This window comes from Rhinatrema bivittatum, chromosome 1 (genome assembly GCF_901001135.1).
Source record: "Rhinatrema bivittatum chromosome 1, aRhiBiv1.1, whole genome shotgun sequence".
NCBI lineage: Eukaryota > Metazoa > Chordata > Amphibia > Gymnophiona > Rhinatrematidae > Rhinatrema > Rhinatrema bivittatum.
In genome coordinates, this window is record NC_042615.1 from 189386643 (window position 1) to 189414207 (window position 27565).

Here is a 27565-nt window from a genome sequence, read left to right on the forward strand (position 1 = left end):
CAATATACCATATTATGCTGCATCAAATTTAACAGACATAAATTCAACTATCATCACAATTTTAAAGATTTATATAGATATATATAATTTTATTGTACATATATTGTTCAGTTTATCGAATATTAATATTAATATTTGAATATTAATATTCAATAAACTGAACATGTGAAGATCGTGGATTTGAGTTGAAAAAATAGGTTTAGAAGACCCGTGTTCTGAATTAATACATAATATATGTTATAACACCAATACTTTGAGAAATGATGCTATGTTGGGAGGGTTTTTAATTAATTGATTGGACGAATGAATGGTTTGGTTGTATTTTAATTAATGGGATATTTATTGTTGGTATTTATGTGGGAAATTGAGGGTTAAGTTGGGTGTCCACACGTTGTTTAAAAGATGTGTTTAAAAAGATTGCTTTAAAAACAATGTGTAAATCATTAGATTTTGTGATATGCTAATCTTTGATAATTATATGTACAATAAAAGTATATATATATATATATATATATATATAAAAATCTTTAACATTGTGATGATAGTTGAATATATGTCTGTTAAATTTGATGCAGCATAATATGGTATATTGTGAATTGGTGTCCTTATGATGTTATATTGTTATTGATTAAGTTAAGGACTATTGTATTGCCTTTGTGTTATTTACCATATTAAATATATTAAAAACCATTGGTTCCAGTACAGATCTCTGAGGCACTCCACTGTTTAGTTTCTTCACTGAGAAAACTTAACATTTAGTTGTACTCTCTGTTTCCCATCTTTTAACCAGTTTGCCATCCACAGTAGGACCCTGCTTCCTATCTCATGACCTTTTAATTTTCTCAGGAGTCTCTCAAGGGACACTTTATCAAACACCTTGTGAAAATCCAAATGCATTACCATCCATCAGCTCACCATTATCCACATTACATGTAGCAGATTGGTGAGGCAAGACTTTCCTTGTGTAAATCCATGCTGGCTGTGTCCCATTAAACCATGTCTTTCTATATGTACTGTGATTTTGTTCTGTAGAATAGTTTCCATGACTTTTCCCAGCTCTGAAGTTAGACTTACCAATCTATAGTTTCCAGAATCACCCCTGGTGTCCTTTTCAGAGATCAGGGTTATATTGGCCACCGTCCAATCTTTGGGTACAAATTACTAGTAATAGATCTGCTATTTCATTTTTTAGTTCTTTCAAATCTCTGGGGTCTATACCATTTGGGCCAGGCAATTTGATACTCGTTAGTTTGTCAATCTGCCTTATTACATCTTTCAACTTCACCATAATTTGTTTCAATTCTTCTGAATCATCACCATTGAATACAGTTTCCAGCATGGGTATCTCCCCAACATCCTCTTTAGTAAACACAAAAACAGGGAGGATAAGTTTAAAAGACCTGCGCGCATACCCAGAAATGCATGTATAAGAAGCATACAAATCTATCCTAATAATTTATAACCTATGATATCATAAACATGCAGGTTGTAAAATATGCATAAATCTACCCTGCAACATTTGCCCACATGTAAAAGATACAAAGGATTAGACATTCAAGTTAGCCAGATATGTTCCAAGTAATCCAGCTAAGTGGCTAATAAGATAGCCAGATAGTCTTAGACTTAAAAGTAGCACTTTTAAGAGTTATACAGTTATCTTGTCTAGCAAGATAAATAGCTCTTAGCCACTACTTATCCAAATAAGTTGGAATCTTTCCAGCTAAGTGGCACGCAATTGCTCTGTGCATATATTTTTAATATATGCATGGAGATTTCACAAGCATAATTTACATGCATTTAGCTTCTGTAAATCGGCTTTTACATGTGTAAGTCAGCAGATTTTCCAACATGCACATGTCAATGAAATTACCAGCTTTACCAATTCATCTACCAGTTTGCCCAGTCCATCTGTAAGACATTGAGACCCCCCCCCCCCCCCCCTGGCTCTTCAATCTGAACTCCCCCCAGCTCACCCAGACTGCCCACTAAGTATTTCACATTAAAGACATTTACTATCACTTATGCCAGATAAAGAACAGATGCAAATATATGCAAGTAAGCTGTCAAATCTACAACTTACAAACGTGAATGTTGGTCCTCCCCTGGAATGCCCCTGGACCACACCTTTTCTACACTCATAAATTTACTCATGAACTCTTACGTGTGTATATTTGAACCTTGTAAAATAGTATATACATGGGTACATAGCTATTTACACATGATTATGCTAATTTTTACAAGTGCAACCTATTGAGAATGCACCATAAAAGAATTAAATTAGTCTTTCTATGATGGCCTTATCATCCGTAAGTGTTTCTTTTACCCCTGATCATCTAACAATCCAATCAACTCCCTCACAGATATATTTTTTAAAGTTTTTATTATTTTACCTATATGGCCAGTTTCTTTTCAAATTCTCTTATAGCCCACCTTATCAATGTTTTACATTTTACTTGCCAATATTTATGCTTTTTCCTATTTTCTTCAGATGGATCCTTTCTCCAATTTTTGAAAGACGTTCTTTTAGCTAAAATAGCCTCTTTCGCTTCACTTTTTAAGCACATATATAAAATTGCTATGATATATACTTCTATGCATGCAAATCCTTTTGAAAATTACCTCCAACTGCAGTAGGTGATATCATGGAGTAAAATGAGATTGAGATAAACAAGAAAGCATGTGAAAGAGGGTGAGACAAATAAAAAGCATTACAAATAGGGAAAGCCTATAGCTGATGCCATCATCAAGTGATGTAAGAGAAAATTCAAAGACAAAAGGGAAGAGGACAACATATACTGGAAGTTAAAAGTATTGGGAGAAGGGAAGGAAATGGAACTGGAATATTAAAAAGCAGCTCCAATATATCAGAATGCTACAGGCAGGAATAAATATATTCAAATTGTAGGCACTTGTATAGCAATCAGAAGGTTCCTGGGAATTTGAAAGAATCACTCCAAAATGCCAGTGGGAAACTGAGGCCATACATGGAGGGAGCACAGTTTTCAGACTATCGGGAAGGGCAGTTTTCAGGATTGTGACAAAGTCCAAAGGTCTTTTTAGCCAGACTTTGCATCAATTTCTGCAAGTAAAAAGCACACATGGATTTGTGCCCCTGCTTTTTGTGCAGGTATTTTTTTCACAGGAATTAAAGCAAGTAGAAATGAAAATGCACCCTATGAGAGTTATTTCTTTCTCCCAACCTAAACAAGTCACCATGAACTTCTTCCGTAAATATGGCTAAAGGCACACAAGCTGTGGAACCATAAACAATCCTTTTAAACAACATCAAAGTCATTGTCAGACAGCCAGTTTATGTGCTTAGATTATTATTTACTAGGCATGTGCAGCAGGATAAAAATTGTCTTGTTTTAAAATTTGTTTTGTGGGGTCCCTCATTTGTTTCTTTAGTTTCAAACAAAAAAAAAAAAAACATTTGTTTTTTCATTTGCTGTTAAAATGAATGGGGGAAGCATTGCATGTAATTTTTAGCTTATATCTGGCTCCAGAAGAGGGTTTTTTTTTTATCAATTGTCTTAAAACTTGGAATAAATCAACAGAAGGGGGGAAAGAACTCCAAGGTAACTAGAAAGATTGAGGAGATTGGAAAGTGGCACCAAAAGTGGGATGAATAGCCTAGGACTCCGGAAAGGGGCAAAGGAGCACCAGCACTGGCAGGATTTCACCAAGTCACTGTGAGAGAGGCAGAAAACATGGGAAGAATACCCCCAAGCTCCAAAAGAGGGCATCAGCAAGAGTGACATGAGCCCTTGATGGCATCTCAAGTGGCACTGGCAAAAAGGCACCCAAAGTGGCATTAACATCCTAAGGCAGCATGAAGGAGGAACAAAGCAGAAAAGGTGGCAGTAAAACTTCCAAAACAGGCATTGATAAAGGGGCCAAGCAGCACAAAGAGTGGCTTCAAGGTTCCAGAGCACCAGGAGAGGTGCAAAGCAGCTCCCCCAGAAGAGCAATGTCTTAGCCCTGGGATATGACAGCAAGGCACAGTGGCAAAGGAAACCAAGGTATAAAGTCTGGGCATGGAAGCAAGGCTAAATGGCACAAAGACCCCCAAGGTACAGGGTAGAATTTAGATTTCCTTGTAGAATGGGCTTGCCATATGTAAAGGTTCTTATCACAATTAGTACATCACAATGGTTTCTCTAATGATTGTGGGGTGGTTTTCCAGGAAACTAGTGAGAGCTGCTTTATTTAGAGACCATGTCTCACATCACTGAGCTTCCCTTAGCCTGTCCCTTTTCCTGATTTTCTGGTTTTGCATGAAATATCTGGCACTACTTTAAATTTTATCACATGCATATATCAAAATGTTTTCTCTTGAGCATCTTTTGTGATGTGCTAAGTGTGATAATAACCAGATCTTACACCTTGAAGGTACTCATTGTGCTGCTTGGCCCCTTTATCAGTGCCTACCTTGGCAGCTTTACTGCCATCTTTTCTGCTTTGTTCTCCCTTCATGTTCACTGAGGCTAGTAATGCCACTTTCAATGCCAGTTTGCCACATGCGATGCCATCAAAGGTTTGAGGCACTGTTGCTGGTGATAACCTCTTTTAGAGCCTTAGGGTGTTCCTCCCATACGTGCTCACTTCTTGGTTTGCTATACTGTGACTATTTGGGTTCTTGCTGGCACTGCCAGTGCCAACGTGGCCAATTTTGGACACATTTACATTTACTTAATCTGCTCTGCCTTCCCCTATCCCTAACAAGATTGTTTTTATGTCACTGGAGATGTGAAGATTACAACAATGATTTAATATTTTGCATTGGTATTGTAATTCCCACTGACTGTGCTATGTGAAGAACACTGAGAAACTAATGCAGTGAGTGTCACACTGTCTGCTCTGCACTACTTCTCTGACACAGACAGGCTTCACAATATGGCCTGTTATGCTGCACTCTCTGCCCTGCCCTCACCGCTCACTTATGACCACTGCCTATTGTCCTCTGCCCACACTGTGCCTGCTGCCAGGCAAACTGCTCTACACTATTTCTCTGGCACAGACAGGCTTCACAATATGGCCTGCTGCACTCTCTGCCCTCCCTCACTGCTCACTTATGTCCACTACTAATTGTTCACTGCCTACATTGTGCCTATTGCCAGGCAAACAGAGCATAAATGACTAATCTCAAGTGTACCTATAGCTTCAGTTACCAGAAAGGAAAAATAGAACAGCAACTGCAAGTGAAACACCACAAATCTGCAATGAGACACAGATATTGTGAAGCAGCACTGCCTCACTGCTCAGCTTTCCTCTCTTGTGTGATGGGCTATTGATGGACTGGCACTGAGACTATAAAATGTACCACAGCAAAAAACTTTAACAACAACTCAGAAAGAGCTCAGAGCTTTGTTTTCACAGAGACAATTTCTTGAGAAGCACTACAGAGCAAATCTCAGATATGCTCAGTCTTCAAGATCAGCATCACTGTACCTAGTCCGCAGCGATAGGTCAGACTGGCAAAATGCTTCGCTGTGACACATCATTCCTCTCATCTCCTTGACAACATCCCCATCCTCACTCTTCTCTGACTACCTGCTCTACACTGTATCAATTTCTAACTGTGTACATGCACCTATGATTTCTATGAGTCCATTGACTATAATGGCTTATAGAAATTCTATTAATAATGAATGAAATGAATAGGATTCATTTAGTTCATGGGGCCCCTTCAATTCATTTTGGGGCCCCACAAAAGAAACAAATTGACCCCTATTCATTTCATGTTTCTATTTTGTTTTAAACTAATGCACATCCCTATTATCTACATGTGTAGGTTGCTGTCAGAATTTTCCTCACAGTGTCTGTGGAGATGGCCTCTCCTACATGAGCTGGTTGAACTCTTTTTTGAATATCAGCCTCTTAGTATAATCCATGTGGTCCAAAGTATCTAAAATATCCCAAATTCTATAGAATTTTCAAAAGGGCCTAGATTCCAAGGATTAAAAGGAACATATTTTAACTAACAATTTGTCTGCAAAAGTTACTTCAATTGCAGTTTTATTGCTTAAAACTCTTTTTTGTGAACATCTTTTCCTTCCACTGACCTGATAACCTCTGTTCTCAGAAGTGCTAATGAATATATTTTAGATATTTGCATTTGACATTTCTGTCCATAAGTTTAATTTTAGAATTGACGTCAAAGAATCAATGTTCTCCAAATCAATTTGTTTCTCAAATAGTCTTGCACTGTGTTTTGCTTCATTGCTTATAAATAGCAGTTCCCAGAGAGTGAAACAATTTTTAGTTGTGCTAAAATGGTTTGGTTCATTTTGTACCAATTAAAACAGAATACTGTGGGGAGCGGAATTCCAATTAGCAAATGTAATTGCTCTTTTTTTCCCCTTCAATTTCATGCTTTCCCTCCCTTTCCACTCAGCCCTGCCATTAGAGTGACAGTTCTTGTCCAGAGGCCACAGACCTGGCACCTTTGGGAACCCAGTGCTCATGTCCTCTGATTCTGACCACTAGGTGCCATTGCTGTGCAACAGCAAGGACTTTCTTCCTGACAATGTCAATGAGCACTGCCAGCATCCCCAGTCCCAGGAGTCCAGAGGAACAGAGACCTAGCCTGGGAACTGAACCCAGGTCTACTGTATGTTGAAGATAGCACTGTCACTGAGTCACCAGTCTGATCTGCAAATGTAATTGTTCTATTAGGTCTGGATTTCTTCCAGTAAACACAAAGCATGCTCTATTAAGGGTACAAATGCCCATTTGATGGGGGTTTTCTATCTTAAATGAATGCAGGCTCTTGTATTATGTGTCAACATTAGAACATCAAGGAGTGAATATAATCATATCTTGGGCTCATGCAATCATATAATACCTTTACCTTATCATATAAATAGTAAAAAAAAATATGCCTCCCGTGTTATCATTATACTATACTTGTTTTTCCTCATTGTATCTCTCTTGTGTAGAAAGTATGTATTGTCTGTTTTCATAAACAGCAAGAAGAGTTCATCTTTCATCTTTTTATTCTTTTGCTCCTCTGTTCTATTCCTTTTGCAAGTTCTCCATGGATTTGTTCAACAGTCATGTGAAATCTGCTTATCCTAAAGGAACAATGGAGTCATGCAAGATGCATGCTGATGCTTTCTTTTCATTTCTGCAGTGATGAGCTGACTATTTTCGTTATTGAGGCTTTGGGTATGTTCTCAGGTTTTCACATAACAGGCTTTTATAACTGTCCAATGAGCAGCTGATTCATGACCCGTTTTTTAAATGGAAAAGCATAGAAGGTGATGTGAAGCAAGTGCACAATGTACAATTGCATTGAATCTCTCCACTGCCTTTTGAAAGATTATCTCTCACATTTTCTGGGAAAGGGATCATTAAAATATATTTAGAGAAAAATAAAAATCATGTAGCCATTGATTCTATAATAGATTTGTGGCCACATGGTTTCATACAGCAAAAGTCAATGTAAACAAAATTAATTGTTTCCTTCTACTAGGTATAAACTCTAGAACCATGGCACAGGCAAAGGCATTAAATATGTTAATATTCTAACATGCTTAACTTCATAAAGTACAATAAAATAATGGAAGGATTGGTGCCTACTTTATAAAAATGTTTTGTTCTTTTACTACACTCCTACAATTTTCAAGTAACTCTCATAGAAAAAAAGTAAACAGTCAAGAAGGGAAAATTGACTATGAAAATCAAACTGCAATTAGCTATTTAAATGTTTTAATCATACTTTCATAATCTAGAATATATCATTTTCTTTATAGCCTCCCATTACAATCTAGTGATTTCTGCTCTGTGGTCAGGGTGTTTTTAATGCAACACTGGAATACTGCTATTCCATTTATTTGGGTTTGCCAGCATCGACAATAAAACCACCGCAACTCCTGAAGAATGCCACAGCTTGGGTAATTAAGGGTCTCAATAAAAAAGATCATATTACTCCTGATCTGTTGGACCTCCACTGGGTTCCAGTCCAGTAGAAGGTCAAATATAAAATATCCATGTTAGTACATAAGCATCTTGCCATTAACTCACTTCCCTGGATAAATGTCATGTTGCGGATTTATAATCCAATTAGGACTATTCGCTCTTCATAGAGAACGCTATTAGATATTCCTATGGCCTGACAGATTAGGCTTGCAGATACAAGAGAGCACATCTTTTCGATAGCTGCACCCACATTTTGGAATTCTCTGCTTCAAGAGTTAAGATCTGTAGAAAGCACAAAGACATTTAAGAGTACATTAAAATAGTTTTGTTCAGGCAAGCCTTTTAATTACTGATTGTGGAAAGTTATGTGTATACAGTTTGTTTTTGTTTTAAAATTGTGAAATACTATGTATATTTTGTTGTTTGCCATTGCACGGCATTTACATTAAAAAAACAAATAAATAAATTAGTATCACAAATTTGACTTAATCCTTGACTTAATTAATTTAACATTCATCTGAATAATAAAGGTATTCCCGATGTTGCTGTTCAGTCTTCTTTGTGATGATGGCCTATACAACATTGATACCATCTCTTTTATCCTAATATAAAATGTTTATTTCATTCACAACTTTATACCCACTTTTTTATACTCATTCAGTTGAATCTTACACACTCACATTTGCATTCTAAGCACTTGCACTTCCTTGATGCATGTAACCCTTTACAAATCCTCTCCCTTTCATCTATTCAAACGTATCAATGTCATTATGAATTATTAGGATCAGCAGACGCCATGTTTCTACTTTTTCATATAGTTTTTCATTTGAGGGTTGTAACATCTCAATACCTACTGAAGTTTAGAATCTTGGAATTGTATTTGACACTGGTATTTTCTGTCTTCCTGCCTCTTCCATAAGAGCATTGCAAGTTATCCAAAATTCAACAGTGCACATTCTGACAGGAACTGGTTACTATGAGCATATTTCTCTGATTTTGTCTACTTTACATTGGCTTCTCATTTTATCTGTAATTCACAAGGCACTAAAAAATGAAGCACCAGAATATATTAGTTTATTGTTGTGATTTTATAGGCTCGTTAGAAATCTAAGATCTACCAGTTGGTGCTTACTTGATGTGTCTATAGTCAGCACAGTAAAAGTGTCAGAATCGAGGGAGGTTATTCGCAGTAGCCAACCCTATGCTCTGGAATAAGTTATCCAAGTTCTTTCAAAATGAACCTTGCTTTAAGACTTTAAAAAAGTGTTTTATTTAGTGCAGTGGAAAATAATTTGAAGCTAGCCAGCAAGCTGAGATCTTGCATTTGCCTAATTAATATTTTAGTTTTATGAATGTTTCACTGTACCTGATCTTTGTGTGTTTGTTTTCTGTATGCTCTATGTAAACCATTAGAATGATGACATAATACAGCATAGAAATGTTATGAATAACAGGATTGAATAGATATCACAAGCCACATAGCTACATGATTAACCAACACTGAATACTCATAGCATTACTATAGATATTCATTTCTGTATCACATGAGTTAGAATTGAACATCTTTCCTTCACACCTGTATTTCTCATCTCAACTGAGATTTCAACACTCACAGAGGCCGATACAATACAGTATGCTCAGCTGAATGCACTGTATAACCCGCAGTAGGATGCGGGTTGAATAGGCGCTAATGAATCCCCTAATGCAATAAGGGGATTAGCGCCTATTCAACACGCGTCCGACACGGAGTGAGTCTAATAGCGCTAATCACATGCAAATGCATGTGATTGAGGCTATTAGCATTCACTCCAAATGCAAAAAAAAAAAAATGCATCTAGGGCGCACATCTAGCACTCAGTTATAAGCCTGCCTGGAGCAGGCGTTAATTGCTGAGTGCTCTTTAAACCAGTACAGAAAAGCAGATAAAACTGCTTTTCTATACTGCCTCCTACTTAATATCATTGCAATATTAAGTAGGAGGAAAAACAAAATTAAATAAAGTTAAAAAATAGAAAAAAAAAAAAAGCACTGGCAGTCGGGTTCAGGAAACAGACGCTCGAATGACAAGCGTCTGTTTCCTGAACCCCCTGGCTGTGCGGCTGTGTAGCGTTTAGGGAAACCAACGTCGATAAACTCGGCGTTAGTTTTCCAAACCGTCGGACTGCCGACGCCGATCGGGTTCTCGTTAGCAAGGAGGCTCTAGGGATGCGACCCCCTAATTTAAATATTGCATGGTGCACCCCTTGGGGGCGCCTTGGGCACGTTAAGAAAGCAGGCGCTGACTGTTCTGGAATATTTACAAGAAATATTTAAAATCTTGGCCTTTGTGGCATTGGGTGGTTTATAGGGTGGTGTTTGCCTGGCTTCCTTCCATTGCTGATGATCCTTGGCAGAGTGGATCCCTGTTCTTCCTTGTGCTCTTCTAATCAAAGAAACAGCAAATTGTGATGGACTGCAAAAGAAGAGAAATATAAGAAAAGAAGCACTTATACCTTACCTGACAAATGACAGAGGACATCTCAAATGCAATACCTAGGAGGAGAGAAAGCATACAGACAAGGAAAGTGACTATGGGTGGAAATAGCAACAAAGAAAAGAAGAATATGAAGACCTCAAAACATGACAAAGGAACAAGATTATAACCACTCAACTCACATCTGGCTGGCTAGCAAAGAGGAAAAAGTAAATGATTTTTATGATTGAGAACAGTCAAGCAGCACAAAGAACAACAATTAGTGATGGAAAACAAACATGCAGCACACAATCCATGCAATATTTCACATATGGGACTCCTCAACTATATGCAAAACATCCACACAAATAGCAGTTTCTAAGTCCCAATTCTGGTAAAATAAAAACAGACTTAGAAGGCAGGAAGGGGCGCCAGCTAGAGAAATGGAAAAGGCATTCACATTAGACAGAAAGCTGTTCCTGTCCAGCTGCCAAGATTATGGAACCACTTTGAAGTGGGCCTAAGCAGTCTATAAATTTGTTAAATAAATAAGTAAAAATAAACTTATTCAAGCAGTGATTTAAAAAATTATGTTACATGAGCATCTTGTAAGAGTCTCATACATGACCACAAAGGGGGTCATTTACCAAACAGATCGCACGCGATAAGGGACATTTTGCACGCAAAAAAGTCCCTCATCGCGTGCGATACCAAGATGGGGGCGGAGTTGGCCCCAGAAGAGGAGGAGTCGGGGCATCACCGGGGCCGACTCCGCGAAGACGCCGTGGACGACGAAAAGGTAAGGGCCTTTTCGCGTCCTATTTCGCACCCAATAGCTACTAGGGATGTGAATCGTGTCCTCGATCGTCTTAACGATCGATTTCGGCTGGGAGGGGGAGGGAATCGTATTGTTGCCGTTTGGGGGGGTAAAATATCGTGAAAAATCGTGAAAAATCGAAAAAACGAAAAATCGAAAAACCGGCACATTAAAACCCCCTAAAAACCCACCCCCGACCCTTTAAATTAAATCCCCCACCCTCCCGAACCCCCCCCAAATAACTTAAATAACCTGCGGGTCCAGCGGCGGTCCGGAACGGCAGCGGTCCGGAACGGGCTCCTGCTCTGAATCTTGTCGTCTTCAGCCGGCGCCATTTTCCAAAATGGCGCCGAAAAATGGCGGCGGCCATAGACGAAAAAGATTGGACGGCAGGAGGTCCTTCCGGACCCCCGCTGGACTTTTGGCAAGTCTCGTGGGGGTCAGGAGGCCCCCCACAAGCTGGCCAAAAGTTCCTGGAGGTCCAGCGGGGGTCAGGGAGCGATTTCCCGCCGCGAATCGTTTTCGTACGGAAAATGGCGCCGGCAGGAGATCGACTGCAGGAGGTCGTTCAGCGAGGCGCCGGAACCCTCGCTGAATGACCTCCTGCAGTCGATCTCCTGCCGGCGCCATTTTCCGTACGGAAAATGGCGCCGGCCATACGCGTATGGCCGGCGCCATTTTCCGTACGAAAACGATTCGCGGCGGGAAATCGCTCCCTGACCCCCGCTGGACCTCCAGGAACTTTTGGCCAGCTTGTGGGGGGCCTCCTGACCCCCACGAGACTTGCCAAAAGTCCAGCGGGGGTCCAGAAGGACCTCCTGCCGTCCAATCTTTTTCGTCTATGGCCGCCGCCATTTTTCAGCGCCATTTTGGAAAATGGCGCCGGCTGAAGACGACAAGATTCAGAGCAGGAGCCCGTTCCGGACCGCTGCCGTTCCGGACCGCCGCTGGACCCGCAGGTTATTTAAGTTATTTGGGGGGGGGGTTCGGGAGGGTGGGGGATTTAATTTAAAGGGTCGGGGGTGGGTTTTAGGGGGTTTTAGTGTGCCGGCTCACGATTCTAACGATTTATAACGATAAATCGTTAGAATCTGTATTGTACTGTGTTCCATAACGGTTTAAGACGATATTAAAATTATCGGACGATAATTTTAATCGTCCTAAAACGATTCACATCCCTAATAGCTACACCATCTATGGTGGCGCTATTGGGTGTGAAACCGGCAGCGATCGCACTGCGGTGGTGCGATCGCTGCCGGCTAGCGCAGGACCACCCCCCGTTTCGGCCCCCCGCCCCTCATTATCTAACGTATTGCAGGCCTGCGATACTTTAGAAAATGAGGCCCAAAGATGGTACAGCAGAGGAATTTAAAGTGTCTTATCCATTTCAGAAGATTTCTTGTAGATCATACATAACTAGAAGACATAGCAAAACACTGGAATTTGTGTAGCCTGGGTTGTCTGGCAAGCTACACAAGGACCTAAGATACCAAATGTTCATGCAAGGTCATGATCATATTGCTAGCTATTTACATGATTACAGAGCTTTGTGTTTGGACATGAAAGGGGCTTTTGCTAGGGGAAAACTCAGAATCTTGTTTGCTCTTCTACCCAAGAAACTAGAGTACAAACGAGGAAGACAAAAAAAAGCCTATGCTGGATTTTATTTATTTTAAATTGTTTACTAATTGCCTAACTGATCAAATCTTCCTAGGCGTTATACAGCATGAATCAAAGATAAGGATAAGGAGTAATATCTTACAAGTAGTCACAATCTGTGGCTGGCAGAATGGACAGAAATAACTGGGCAAACTGAACGGTACAGTTGGTCTTTTTTTTTTATATGGTCACTCACTATGTTATGTAACTATAATGGATAATGGATTGCAATCAAAATATAAAATGGCCAAGAGGTGGGATGTACTTCTTTCCAACTTGATGTAGCTCAGATGGATTTAACTAACATATAATGTGTGCCAATTTGAGTATCCTTCCTGTTTTAACACATTGTCAGAAATGTCAAACATCTTTTGTCCCAGACTGGATCTAGAATTGCTGATTGAGAGAAATTGACTGATTAGTTCCTTCTGGCCAGACCCAAATATGGGAACCGCTGTGTGGATATTTGGATTTGAACTCCCGTAGAAACCTCTGCCATTAACTACTGGCTCCTTTCACTAGGTAAATAGCACAGACCATTAGATACACAATCAATGAAGTAATGTAAAGAAATAAAAATGGGGGGAGTCAGGGATCAGCTTTATAAAGGCAAGACCTGTTCATAAATAATTATATGTCCATAAGAAAGTGTTCAACACTTGGTTGTAACTGAAAAATATGGCAGATTAAAATTCATAGGATGCATTGTAAATAAAGCTCATTTAATCTTAAAAACAAATGGTTTAATTCCCCATTCAGCAATCGGAAACAAAATTTTCAGTTCAAATTAACAAGTCCAGTTTGTTCAAGTTTTGACCTGTAGAAGTTGGTGTCAAGGGAAAAATTCAAGATTCATTTAACTTAAATTCCTAGAGAATGCCTTTTTCTTTCCTCTTTTAGCACTGAAATATTTCATCTGAGATTGGGAACAGAATGAAAAGAACCTGTCTCAACATGCTGAGATTGCTACACCGTTTTTATCCATTTATTTTTTTTTGCTCGTTTATCATCAGCTAAGATTTCTGAATAATTGAGTTTTTTCTCCATGGACTCGTCTGTAAAATATATATCTATATATAGATATAGAAATATATATATATATACACACACACATATATATAGAGAGAGAGAGAGAGAAATAATGTGCCTATAGTTTGTGAGATGATTCATATGTTTGCCCAATTTGTTTGCTCAATATTTTCATAGGGTGACAAGAGATATGACTTGTCTTAGTTTTGTCTCCAGAAGTACTAACTGTTTTATGGATGCCATGGTTGCTTGCATGTCTGACTACTCATAGACCATTAGCTCTACAGGAGAGAGGGAAAGAGCAATGTGATCAGGACTATTAATTGCACTCATATGGGCTTGGTTCATGCCAGGGTCTAGGAAGCCATCTGCTGGAACAGCAGTCATCACAGCTTGAACATATAGGTAAACTGCAACCATTGTTTTCTTGTGACAGATGTTATAGCCAAGCTTCCCACCATTCTTAAAGTAGATTCCACTGCATGAACGCATGTATGATCGGGATCCTTGGGATAGAGTGTTGCTGGATAGGTGTGGGCATGAATGAGTTCTTGTGTGTATAGAGAGGGAAGTGTGAAGGCAATCTTGTAAGTGATGTGTCCTTCTTGATTTTGCATTTGAAAAAGGGATTCCTCACTTGCCTTGACTGTTACCTCCATTCCCATGCCCAGCCAGTAGCACAGAAATGCTACAGGAGTGCTTATCGGTTCAATAAGGCAGTCATCTGATGCATATTCAGCCTCCTTATTAGGGATGTGAATCGTTTTAGGACGATTAAAATTATCGTCCGATAATTTTAATATCGTCTTAAACCGTTATGGAACACAATACAATACAGATTCTAACGATTTATCGTTATAAATCGGTTAGAATCGTGAGCCGGCACACTAAAACCCCCTAAAAACCCACCCCCGACCCTTTAAATTAAATCCCCCACCCTCCCGAACCCCCCCCCAATAACTTAATAACCTGCGGGTCCAGCGGCGGTCCGGAACGGCAGCGGTCCGGAACGGGCTCCTGCTCCTGAATCTTGTCGTCTTCAGCCGGCGCCATTTTCCAAAATGGCGCCGAAAAATGGCGGCGGCCATAGACGAAAAAGATTGGACGGCAGGAGGTCCTTCCGGACCCCCGCTGGACTTTTGGCAAGTCTCGTGGGGGTCAGGAGGCCCCCCACAAGCTGGCCAAAAGTTCCTGGAGGTCCAGCGGGGGTCAGGGAGCGATTTCCCGCCGCGAATCGTTTTCGTACGGAAAATGGCGCCGGCAGGAGATCGACTGCAGGAGGTCGTTCAGCGAGGGTTCCGGCGCCTTGCTGAACGACCTCCTGCAGTCGATCTCCTGCCGGCGCCATTTTCTGTACGAAAACGATTCGCGGCGGGAAATCGCTCCCTGACCCCCGCTGGACCTCCAGGAACTTTTGGCCAGCTTGTGGGGGGCCTCCTGACCCCCACGAGACTTGCCAAAAGTCCAGCGGGGGTCCGGAAGGACCTCCTGCCGTCCAATCTTTTTCGTCTATGGCCGCCGCCATTTTTCGGCGCCATTTTGGAAAATGGCGCCGGCTGAAGACGACAAGATTCAGGAGCAGGAGCCCGTTCCGGACCGCTGCCGTTCCGGACCGCCGCTGGACCCGCAGGTTATTTAAGTTATTTGGGGGGGGGTTCGGGAGGGTGGGGATTTAATTTAAAGGGTCGGGGTGGGTTTTAGGGGGTTTTAATGTGCCGGTTTTTCGATTTTTCGATTTTTAACGATTTTTCACGATATTTTACCCCCCCAAACGGCAACAATACGATTCCCTCCCCCTCCCAGCCGAAATCGATCGTTAAGACGATCGAGGACACGATTCACATCCCTACTCCTTATAACATGCTTTTCTGAGTGGCCCACAATGAAGATTTTCTTCCTCTGACTCAAGCATACAAAGAGTTTGTGGTATGCAGCTGTGCTGCATGTCTAACAACATGTGCCCCTCATTCTCTGCCTTGGCCACAGGAAGAGCCATGACAGCTGAGATGTGGAATCCACAAGGCAAAAGACAAAGTACTTTCAAGTATTGCAGGAGCATCTTAGAAAGAGTTTATCACTAGTTAGTGCTTCAACTGAATCCTGGAAGGTAGGTGTGCAATTATGTAGAATAGAAATGCTGTGCCTATCTTATTTACTGCATCATTCTTCCAAATGTGTTATGGCCTTAATGCACACATTAAGGTATTTTTGCATGCATAAAACACTTTAACACATGCGATAAGCAACATAACGCATGGCGCAATGCAAATGTTTTAAAGGGGAGGGATTGGGGAAGAGTTGGGGGTGGGATTTCCACAAAAGTGGGCTGGCTTCGCAAAGTGCAAAGTCATAACGCATGATATCGCACAGTTTTAACACCGAAAATAACTACACCTTTTTCAATAGCGTTAAGCTGTGCGATATCATGCGTTATGCCCATAATGCAATTTGCAATTTTTTCACATTGCCCATTTTGGGCATTTTTAGGCTGGGGAAGGGCCTGTGATGTGGGAGGAGAGTGGGGAAGGGGCCTGTGATGTGGGGAGGAGAGAGAGAGAGAGAGACAGTGCCTTTGGGGATGGCACCATAGTAGGCAGCTATTTATGCTACTATAGGAGGCCCACCTAGTAATTCGAGGTGAGTTCCATACCAGGGTTTATCACTCAAAAAACAGATCTTGGAGACAATATGGACAATACTTTGAAATCCTTGTCTCAGTGTGTGGAACCAGCCAAAAAAAGGTGAATAACTTGCTAGGAATTATTCTGAATGGAATAGAGAACAAAACAGGGAATATTATAAGGCCTCTGTATTGATCTATGGCAGGGGTCGGGAACCCATGGCTCGCGAGCCAGATATGGCTCTTTTGAGGGCTGCATCTGGCTCGCAGACAAGTGTCGCCATACTTCGCGGTTCCCCGCTGACCCAGCTGCTCCCCGGTCCTCCGCCACCCGGGCTTAAAATGCTGTCAGCCCGGGCGGAAACGCGGCAGGACAGCTGGAGTCAGCGGCACCGGCGTGCTCTCTTCTCCCCCCCCCCCCCCCCCCCCCCGCGGCCCGGAGGAGGAAGTGGAGAGCATCGGGTGCCTGCGCGGGAAGAAGAGACCACACTAGCGTGGTCTCTTCTTCCGCGCAGGCACCCGATGCTCACCACTTCCTCTTCCGGGCCGCGGGGGGGAGGAGAAGAGAGCACGCCGACTGGAGGCATCCGGGTGCCTGCGCGGGAGTCATCGGGTATCAGCCGGGTGCCAGCGCTGGAGTCATTGGGTGCCTGCGCGGGTCTTCCCGCGCAGGCACCCGATGCTCTCCACTTCCTCTTCCGGGCCGCGGGAAGAAGAGAGCACCGGCGTGCTCTCTTCTTCCCGTGGCCCGGAAGAGGAAGTGGAGAGCATCGGGTGCCTGCGCGGGTCTTCTCGCGCAGGCACCCGATGCAGGCACCGCGCTGCAGTCTTCTTCCGACGGGAAGAAGACTGCAGCGCGGCTCGGAGGAAAATGAAAATCTTCAACCGCGGCCGATGGGACTCCGCCTTCGCCTCCGCGAGGGCTGAAAATGAAGGAGGTTAGCGTTGGGAGGTGGCTGCTGCTGCCGCGAGTTCCCGGGGGGGGGGGGGGGAAGGGGGAGAGAGAGAGTGAATGAATGAGCGAGCAAGCATGTGTGTTTTGAGATCCTGTGTGTGTGAGTGAGAGATTGCATGTATGTGAATGATTGAGAGCCTGTATATGTGAAAGAGAGTATGTCTGTGATTGAGATCCTGCCTGTGAGAGAGAGAGCATGAATGTAAGTGTACCATTGGGAACCTGTATGTGTAAGTTTGTATTGAAAACCTGTTTGTTTGAAAGAGTATGTGTGTATGATTGAGATCCTTTGTGTGTGAGAGAGATTATGTGTATGTATGATTAAGAGCCTGTGTGTATAAGTAAGAGAGAGATCATGTGTGTCTGTGTCTGACAGCTGGTTTAGGTGATGGAGCATGTGAATATGTGATTGAGAGCCTGTGTTTAAATGAGAGAGAGAGACCATGTGTGTCTGTGTGATTGAGAGCTGATTTAGGTGAGGGAGCATGTGAGTATGTGATTGAGAGCCTGTGTTTAAATGAGAGAGAGAGACCATGTGTGTATGTGTGATTGAGAGCTGATTTAGGTGAGGGAGCATGTGAGTATGTGATTGAGAGCCTGTGTTTAAATGAGAGAGAGAGACCATGTGTGTATGTGTGTGATTGAGAGCTGATTTAGGTGAGGGAGCATGTGAGTATGTGATTGAGAGCCTGTGTGTAAATGAGAGAAAGAGAGGACATGTTTGTAAGCATGTGAATGAGAGTCTGTGTGTGAGAGAAAAAGACAGCATGTATTTATGTGATTGAAAGCCTGTGTGTGTGTAAGCGTGAAAAGATAGACAGCATGTGTGTAAATGTGTAATTAAGAGCCTATATAAGTGAGAGAGAAAAAACATTTGTATATGTGAGTGACTGAGAGCATGTGTGTATAGGTGTGTCATTGAGAGCCAGTGTGAGAGAGAGCGCTGGTATGTGACTGAGAGAGGAGAAAGTTCCAAGCAAACCACCCCCACCTCCTGCTAATTCAGAACAATCTCAGGACACCTGGATATCAAACGTTCCCAGGTATGCAGAGCAAAAAAATTTTTGTATCCTTATTATTTTTCATTACTGGATCTTTGTGTCTGCTATTTGAAATATTTTGTTGGTATCTGGAAATGTTTTATATGAGTTTTTATTTATTGGATATTCCACTCATCAGCTGTTTTGAAATATGTTCTTTTTGTTAGTTACAGTTTTACTGCTGATGATTTTATATTTCTTGATTTGTTTTATAAGGATGTGTGATGTTTCTTTTTTCCTTTGTTACACTGCATACAGAGACTCTGGCTTGTTGCAGTTTCCAATTCAGTTTTTGTCTGCATGCTTCTTGTTATGCGTTTTGGTCTCTTTATTCTATGTTAGGTGAGGGACAGCACGTGATTCAGGTGAGGTTTTCTGCTGGCGTGTAGTTTCTGTGTAGGACTCTATAGCAGCCTGACTTGGTCCGTTTCCTAATAGGAGATGTATTGGTGTCTTAAGGCCTGGTGTAATATTTTCAGAGACTTATTGTACTTTAAAAGTGTGATCTTACATAAAATGCACACATTTACTTGTATTTAGTTTTAAACATATTGTATGGCTCTCATGGAATTACATTTTAAAATATGTGGCGTTTATGGCTCTCTCAGCCAAAAAGGTTCCTGACCCCTGATCTATGGTGTGACCACAACTTGAGTACATATCTCAAGCAAAACTAGAAAAGATGCAAAGAAGCACAATATAAATGCTTAAGAGGATGGAATAGCTCTCTTTTGAAGAAAGCCTTGACAATGAAAGAGGTTATGATAGAAGTTTACAAAACCATAGTGGTGTTGAATAGCTCGATAGCAAATGGTTATTTACTTATTCCAATAGTACTATGGCTAGGGGACACTCTACAAAACTATTAGAAGATTTAAAGCAAATTTTAGAATGCATTTTTTTCAGTCAATGCATAATTAAATTATGGACAATGTAATGCCAATCTTTAAAAAGGCCCCCAGGGGTGATCAGGGAAACTATAGACCAGTGAGCCTGATGTCATTGCTGGGGAAAATCATAGAAACTATTCTAAAGAACAAAATTATTGAACACATAGATAGACATTGTTTAATGGGGCAGATCCAATATGGATTTACCCAAGGGAAGTCTTGCTTCACCATTATGCCGCATTTTTTGAAAGGATTACTAAACATGTGGATAATAGTGAACCGGTGGATGTAGTGTAATCTAGATTTTCAGAAGGCATTTGAATTCTAAGAAAATTATAAAGTTATGGGATAGGAGGCAATATCCCATTGGAAATCACGAACTGGTTAAAAGATAGGAAACAGAAGGTAGGACTGAATGATCAGTTTTCTCAATGGAAAAAGGTATACAGTGAAGTACCCCAGAGATCTGTACTGGAACCAGTGCTTTTAACATATTTTAAGTGATCTGGAAAAGGGAACAACAAGTTAGGGGATCACATTTGCAGATGACACTAAATTATTCCAAATTGTTAAAATCACAAGTGAATTGTGAGAAATTTCAGAAGGACTTTGTGACTGGGAGACTGAGCTTCCAAATGGCAGATGAAATTTAACATAGAGAAGTGTAATATGATGCACACAGGGAAAAATAATCCAAACTGTAATTACATGATTTTAGATTCCATAATAGGAATTATCACCCAGGAAAAAGATCTAGGCGAGTAATTCTCAACCCAGTCCTCAGGACACACCCAGTCACGTTTTCAGGATATCCACAATGAATATGCATGAGATAGATTTGCATGCACCTTCCATTGTATGCATATCTCATGCATATTCATTGTTTATATCCTGGCAACCTGACTGGTTAGTTGTGCCCTGAGGACTGGGTTGAGAAACACTGAGCTAGGCATTATTGTGAACAATGCATTGAAATCCTCGGCGTAGTTTGTAGCAGCAGTCAAAAAGGCATACAGAATGTTAGGAATTATTAGAAAGGGATTGGAGAATAAAATGAAGTATATAATTATGCTCCATGGTGTAACCACACCTAGAATACTATGTGTAGCTCAGGTCACTACATCTCAAAAAAGATATAGGGGTACATTTTATAGAAAAGCGCGAGTGCGTACTTTGTTCGCGCACCAGCACAAACAAAAGTACGCCGGATTTTTATAAGATACACGCGTATAACTGCACGTATCTTATAAAATCCAGGGTTGGCGCATGCAAGGGGATGTACAAATGTGCACCTTGCGCATGCCGAACCCTGCACGCGCTGCCCGTTCCCTCCGAGGCTGCTCCGAAATCAGAACATCCACGGCGGGAACTTTCCTTCTGCCTTCCCCCACCTTCCAATCCCTTCCCCTACCTAACCCACCCCCCAGCCCTATCTCTACACCCCCCTACCTTTATTGTCTGGTATTTCCTTGTCTTAGTTGTGAATTAAGAATATGCCTTGTTAAAATTTCTTTACTCTTTTTCCCCCCATTATAGAGGACTAGTATAGAGGTGTAAACATAGACATATTTAGATTGAATGAAAAATGTTAATATTTGAATACTATAATTGTATAATTGTCTATTGTTTCCACCTAAATTTCTGTATCAAGTTGTATGCTTGTATATCTTAAAAATTGATAAATAAAGAATTTAAAAAAACAAAACAAAAAAAAAAAAACAGGATACTGGGCTGGATGGACAGATAATATGACCCAGTATGGCAGTTCTTTTGTTCTTATGGAATTTGCTGCCAAGGCTAGTAATAAAGTTGAGTTTTAAATAGATCTGAATATGTTTCTAGAGGGCAGGTGCAAGAAACTTTGATTTCTTGCCTTTATTTTATCTGATATCATAGTTAAAATTCAGATTTTTGGGACAAGTTGGTTCAGTCTTGGGTTACTGCACGGCTTTTCTTAAGAAACACACCAGAACGCATAAGTCTATGCATGCACTGGGGTAAAACCAAGACTGAATCCACCTGTCCTGAAAATCAAGATCCAGTTAGTTGGCATATATAGCAGAAAAACATTTGTTTCATTTCACAATTCAGTTCCTGAGGACCCAATTAATTTCTTTAGTTTCAAAACTAAAAAAAAAAAAAAAAAAAAAAGTGTTTTTTAAGATGATTCATTTTTCATTTGCCATTGTGGGAAGAAATAAACAGAAGGTAAAAGAATGGCAAGGTACTTAGAAAGACTGTGGACACTAGATAGTGGCACCAAAGTCATAGGATAGGAAGCAATGTACTTTTGGGGATTGCAAACTGCTTAAAAGACAGGAAGCAGACAGAAGGATTAAATGGTCAATTTTCTTAGTGGAGAGAGGTAAACAGTAGAGTGCTTCAGGGATCTGTACTTGCACCGGTGCTTTTTAATATAATTGATCTGGAAAGGGAAACGATGAGTGAGCTCATCAAATTTGCAGATGACACAAAATTATTCAGAGTAGTTAAATCATAAACAGATAGTGATAAATTGGAGGACGACCTTGTGAGTCTGGAGGATAGGTGTCCAAATGGCAGATGAATTTAATGTGGAAAAGTGCAAGGTGATGCTGTAGTCACACGATGTTAGGCTTCATGTTAGGCATTACCACCCAGGAAAAAGATCTAGGCACCATAGTGGATAACACATTGAAATTGTCAGCTCAGTGTGCTGCAGTGGTTAAAAAAGCAAACAGAATGTTAGGAATTATTAGGAAGAGAATGGTGAATAAAACAGAGAATGTCATAATCCACTGTTTCGCTCCATAGTGGGACTGCACTGGAGAAGATATAGAGAAGGGCAACCAAAATGATAAAGGGGATAATATGATTCCCCTATGAGAAAAGGCTAACGAGGTTGGGGCTGTTTGTTTTGCAGGGGGGATATGATGAAGGTCTACAAAATCTTGAGAGGACTAGAATGGGTAAATGAGAATCGGTTATTTACTCTTTCAGATAATACAAGGACTAGGGGGCACTCCATGAAGTTAGTAAGTAGTATATTTAAAACAAATCTGAGAAAATTCTTTTTCACTCAACGCAAAATTAAGCTTTGGAATTCATTGCCAGAGGATGCAGTTAAGGCAGTTAGTGTAGCTGGGCTTAAAAAAGGTTTGGATAAGTTCCTGGAAGAGAAGCTCATTAGTCAAACTATTAGTCAAGTTGAGTTAGGGAATAGCCACTGCTTTTTACTGGCATGAGTAGCATGGGATCTATTTAATGTTTGGGAACTTGCCAGGTACTTGTGCCCTGGATTGGCCACTGTTGGAAACAGGATGCTGGGCTTGATGGACCCTCAGTGTGATCCAGTTGGCAACTTCTTATGTTATGTTCTTGTACCACTCATGTACAGGCTTGCAAAATAAACAGTTACACTACTGCCTTCTTGACATCCCCTTGCCACAGGTTTTGCCCTAGATCCACCTCGCACTTTGCGGAAACTGCCTTTCATGCTACCTGCTTAATTAACCCCTACATATTTATCTTTCACAGATATCACCAGCTCGGAGGAGGAGAGGAGGAGGAAAAGGAGCAAGTTCCTTCAGTACCTGCTTCAGGCCCATTTCCAGCAGCAACAGCCAAGCAAGAGCCCATCCCCGCCTACCATCCTCATCACTACCAGAAGAAGGGTTGGACCCTGAACTACCATCAACAGCAGCAGGGCAGGAGCCCACCCCCACTGCCTTCACCAAGGCCAGTAGCAGGGCTGAAGCTTGCTCCACCATACCCATTACAGGCAATAGCAGGGCTGGAGCCCGGGCCACTGCTCACTGGTGACCAGCCTCCACCACTTTTCCCCTCTTTGGTTTCCCCCCCACCCCCTTCGAGGGCCACCTTCCATTTTGCTCCAGGACATGAGGACCTTTTGGAGGAAGAAGGCTAATATGTTTTTCCACCTCTGACCAGGCATACACTGGAGCTACCTGTTGCCTACGAGTTTGCGTCAGTAGGAGGAGTGCTTGTTCCTTTAGCAGAGTTCAGCTTCCCTGGGCCTGTGGATGCAACTTTGGAGTGGCCTGTACCAGAATAAGACCAACATTCAGACTGCCCTCAAGGGGCTGATGGCAGAGGTAGGCCACCTGCTGCTGGCTCCTTATTGCCCTGCTCCTTAAGCCTACCAGGACCTCCTCAGCTCCCTAGGGTCATTTTATCATGCCCATTTGTAACCCTAGTTATTATTTTGGTACCTGCAACCATGTTATCCCTTGTCTAACCCTGTGATAAGGCATTTTTTGCAGACATTAATATATAGAAATGAACTTGACATTCCAAATACAAATTTATGGCTGTACAATGCAAATAAACCTTCATTAAAACGTATAAGATTTGGGATTCATTGAAAGATTATTCCTCTAAATAATTTTTGTTTCTTGACCCTAGCTTGTATTCATGGAATCACTTTATTGTAAATGTTCATTTGTTCCTTTTGTTATATTGCAATATTTTGTATTGCTCTCAAAATGCTTTAATAAAACGTTTTGAACACTAGAAAGTCTCTTGACAGAGAGAAGGGAGGGAGAATTCCTAAACTGAAGGGCTCACTCAAGCGAAAAGGTTGGGGCCTCCCCCTGATGATCGTAACTTTGCCCATGCAAAGTGTCTAAGACAGCATGGAGAGCTCAACTCACCACCCAAGACAGTTGTAAGTCCCAAATTATAATCTCACAACTGAAAACCCTGAAACCATTGACAATGAAAATAATGTTAGTAGCCTTGCCTGGTAGTAGAGATGTGAATCGTGTCCTCGATCGTCTTAATGATCGATTTCGGCTGGGAGGGGGAGGGAATCGTATTGTTGCCGTTTGGGGGGGGTAAAATATCGTGATAAATCGTTAAAATCGTTAAAACCCGCTAAAATCGTTAACCAACCCGCTAAACCCACCCCCGACCCTTTAAATTAAATCCCCCACCCTCCCGAACCCCCCCCCAAATAACTTAAATTACCTGGTGGTCCAGCGGCGGTCCGGAACGGCAGCGGTCCGGAACGGGCTCCTGCTATTGAATCTTGTTGTCTTCAGCCGGCGCCATTTTCCAAAATGGCGCCGAAAAATGGCGGCGGCCATAGACCAACAGGATTCGACGGCAGGAGGTCCTTCCGGACCCCCGCTGGACTTTTGGCAAGTCTTGTGGGGGTCAGGAGGCCCCCCCCAAGCTGGCCAAAAGTTCCTGGAGGTCCAGCGGGGGGGTCAGGGAGCGATTTCCCGCCGCGAATCGTTTTCCGTACGGAAAATGGCGCGGCAGGAGATCGACTGCAGGAGGTCGTTCAGCGAGGCGCCGGAACCCTCGCTGAACGACCTCCTGCAGTCGATCTCCTGCCGGCGCCATTTTCCGTACGGAAAACGATTTGCGGCGGGAAATCGCTCCCTGACCCCCGCTGGACCTCCAGGAACTTTTGGCCAGCTTGGGGGGGGCCTCCTGACCCCCACAAGACTTGCCAAAAGTCCAGCGGGGGTCCGGAAGGACCTCCTGCCGTCGAATCCTGTTGGTCTATGGCCGCCGCCATTTTTCGGCGCCATTTTGGAAAATGGCGCCGGCTGAAGACAACAAGATTCAATAGCAGGAGCCCGTTCCGGACCGCCGCTGGACCACCAGGTAATTTAAGTTATTTGGGGGGGGTTCGGGAGGGTGGGGGATTTAATTTAAAGGGTCAGGGGTGGGTTTTAGCGGGTTTTAGTGTGCCGGCTCACGATTCTAACGATTTATAACGATAAATCGTTAGAATCTCTATTGTATTGTGTTTCATAACGGTTTAAGACGATATTAAAATTATCGGACGATAATTTTAATCGTCGTAAAACGATTCACATCCCTACCTGGTAGTGTGGTCTCGGATTACTGGGATTCTTAAGAAAGTTGCCAAGCAGGCAAAGTAGTAAGCCAGGATCCAAAATCATATTTTCACTGGACAGGGAGACTTTTTCCCCTTTGTGGCCCTGGGTAAGTCCCATTTTATTTCATTTTGAAAATGAAAGGAAACACATACAAATGAAATTTAATTTTTCTTTTCATTTTGAAATGGCCTCCAGCACCAAAGCATCCTCACAGAGCACCCACTCCAGACTCCCATGGTCCCTGCCAACCATTTACCTCATCCGCACATCTAAGGATAATGAGTGATTCCCAGTTACTCCTGCCCTGTTGGATCTCTATTTCAAAATTGTGCAAGCATTCCCTGTAGCTCCCAATAGAGATACCTCAGTACAGCAGCCCTGGATACACTGCGAAGACAAAGCAGGCTAACGCTCACAAACAAGAGTCAAGTACAAGCACTGACAATGAATCACAAACTCTAGAACAAAAAAGTATGATCATGTGACCCCACTTCTGGGGCTTCACTGGCTCCCCATTTGGAGTAAAATTCAAAATTCTAACTAATGTGTTTAGGTGTCTACACAGGAGCTGTCCCAAATACTGTACCTGTCTGACATGCTTGTTCCTTATAAACCATTGTAAACACTTTGTTCCTTCCAATTGGATTTACTTGCTGTTCCTAAATAATAAGACTTGAGACTTTGCAATTCATTGCACTTAGAACTTAGGAGTAGAATTATCTAAGACTTCAAAAAGGGGTAAAGACTTGGCCACTTAGGTAATCTTTTCATCCTTAGATAATTAGGGCTTAGTTTTGATTCTTTTTGTCTTTTTTAAGTTAGGTATAGTATTTTTAGTACATTATTATTTTTATGTTTTTGACTTTTATGAATTGTTATATAATTTCTAGTTGCTGATATTGTATTATGCTGCGTTACTATGTATTTTTTCGTTGTGTAAACTGCTTTGATATTTCCAGGTGCAATTATATGTAGGTAGCTTTGATGAAATAATTTTGAAAGGGAAAGTATGTGTGTACATTCCCTTTGACAATTGGTATAACTTATGCATGTATTTGATTTGAAATATATGCAGGCTGTTGCAAAATCACTCCCACATTGGCCATCATTCCTATATCCCAATATGGTAAAGTAAAAGAAATCTATAGCATGCCAGCTACCAAGAAATGGTGAATAGCTTTGGATACATCGAAGACTCCTGCAGCTCCATGAAGCTGAAAACTTAAAAATGCCCATCCATTATTAGCCATCAGTACGCAGTCTAACATGAAATCTGTGAATTTACTGCATTGCCTTCTATCATTTCAATTGCCTTGATCTTAAACCTGACCATAGCCTTCACTAAGACTTATTTTTCTTTTCAGGATTTTGTTATGGGTCTCTCAATTTTACTTCGCGGGACAATACAGGAAAAACTCAATTGGGCCTTTAATTTGTATGATATCAATAAAGATGGGTACATAACTAAAGAGGTAAGGATATTTGAAAAGCACATGGCAAATTATTCTTAAATTTGTGCAGCTCATATTGATCTTTTAAGCCCCATTACCCAAACTGTGCAATACTTCTTTAAATCCTCTTTGCTTTTGCAGCATCCATGATATTTTCTTCCTGGTAGAGGCTTCATTCACTCACAAAGCAGTGTTAACAAGATGGAATGGCATCATAATTGTGGATAATTTTATTCTTTTCTGTTTAGTTATTCTGAGCAATTTATAAATGAATAGGAAAAAGTAGTAATTGTAATCAATTACATTAATGGTTCTATTCACTAAATGATGTTGATGTTTAGTGTTACACAATGCAGTAAATATGCACTGTACACTGTGCTTCCAGTGTGTAAAATCTGTGTTTTACAAGTATGCAAAAAAAAAAAGATTTTAGCTAGAAATTATGCATATGAGGCAGCATGCACAATTAAAACATTACTTGGTAATCAATAAAGAGCATAATAATGCATGACTCCTACTCAAACACGGTGGTTTTAACATCTTTGAGCTCATGTTTGTGGTTCTCACGGTGGTTTTTCCATCTTTGAGCTCATGTTGGCAGAGGAATATCACCTTTTCCCACTCAGCTGCCCAGAGTAAAGAAGGTTTGGGGCTGCTGCGAAAGGGGGAAGGTTTCTGCCAGCATTTTTTTTTTTTTTTTACACACAAGAAAGTCTTCTGGGACTTGGAGGAGGAGCAATCAGATGCCAGAAGGATGACCCAAAAGATGTGGAGAGAGAGAGAAGGCACCGCTGCCAAGGAGAAGAGGAGGAAAAGTACAGAAGCAGGACAGGGTGGCCATGCAGCTGGGAAGAGGAGGCCATGCAGGCACTCG

The 27565-nt window shown here is 41.5% G+C and overlaps 1 protein-coding gene across 1 annotated transcript in view; it reads left to right on the forward strand.

Annotated features, from left to right (window-relative positions):
• KCNIP4 (potassium voltage-gated channel interacting protein 4) overlaps positions 1–27565 on the forward strand; it is a 203014-nt gene that overhangs the window by 161427 nt on the left and 14022 nt on the right. The window contains exon 4 of the mRNA XM_029590312.1: positions 26605–26712. Coding sequence (XP_029446172.1) covers positions 26605–26712 — 108 coding nt within the window. The remainder of the gene's footprint in view (positions 1–26604; positions 26713–27565) is intronic.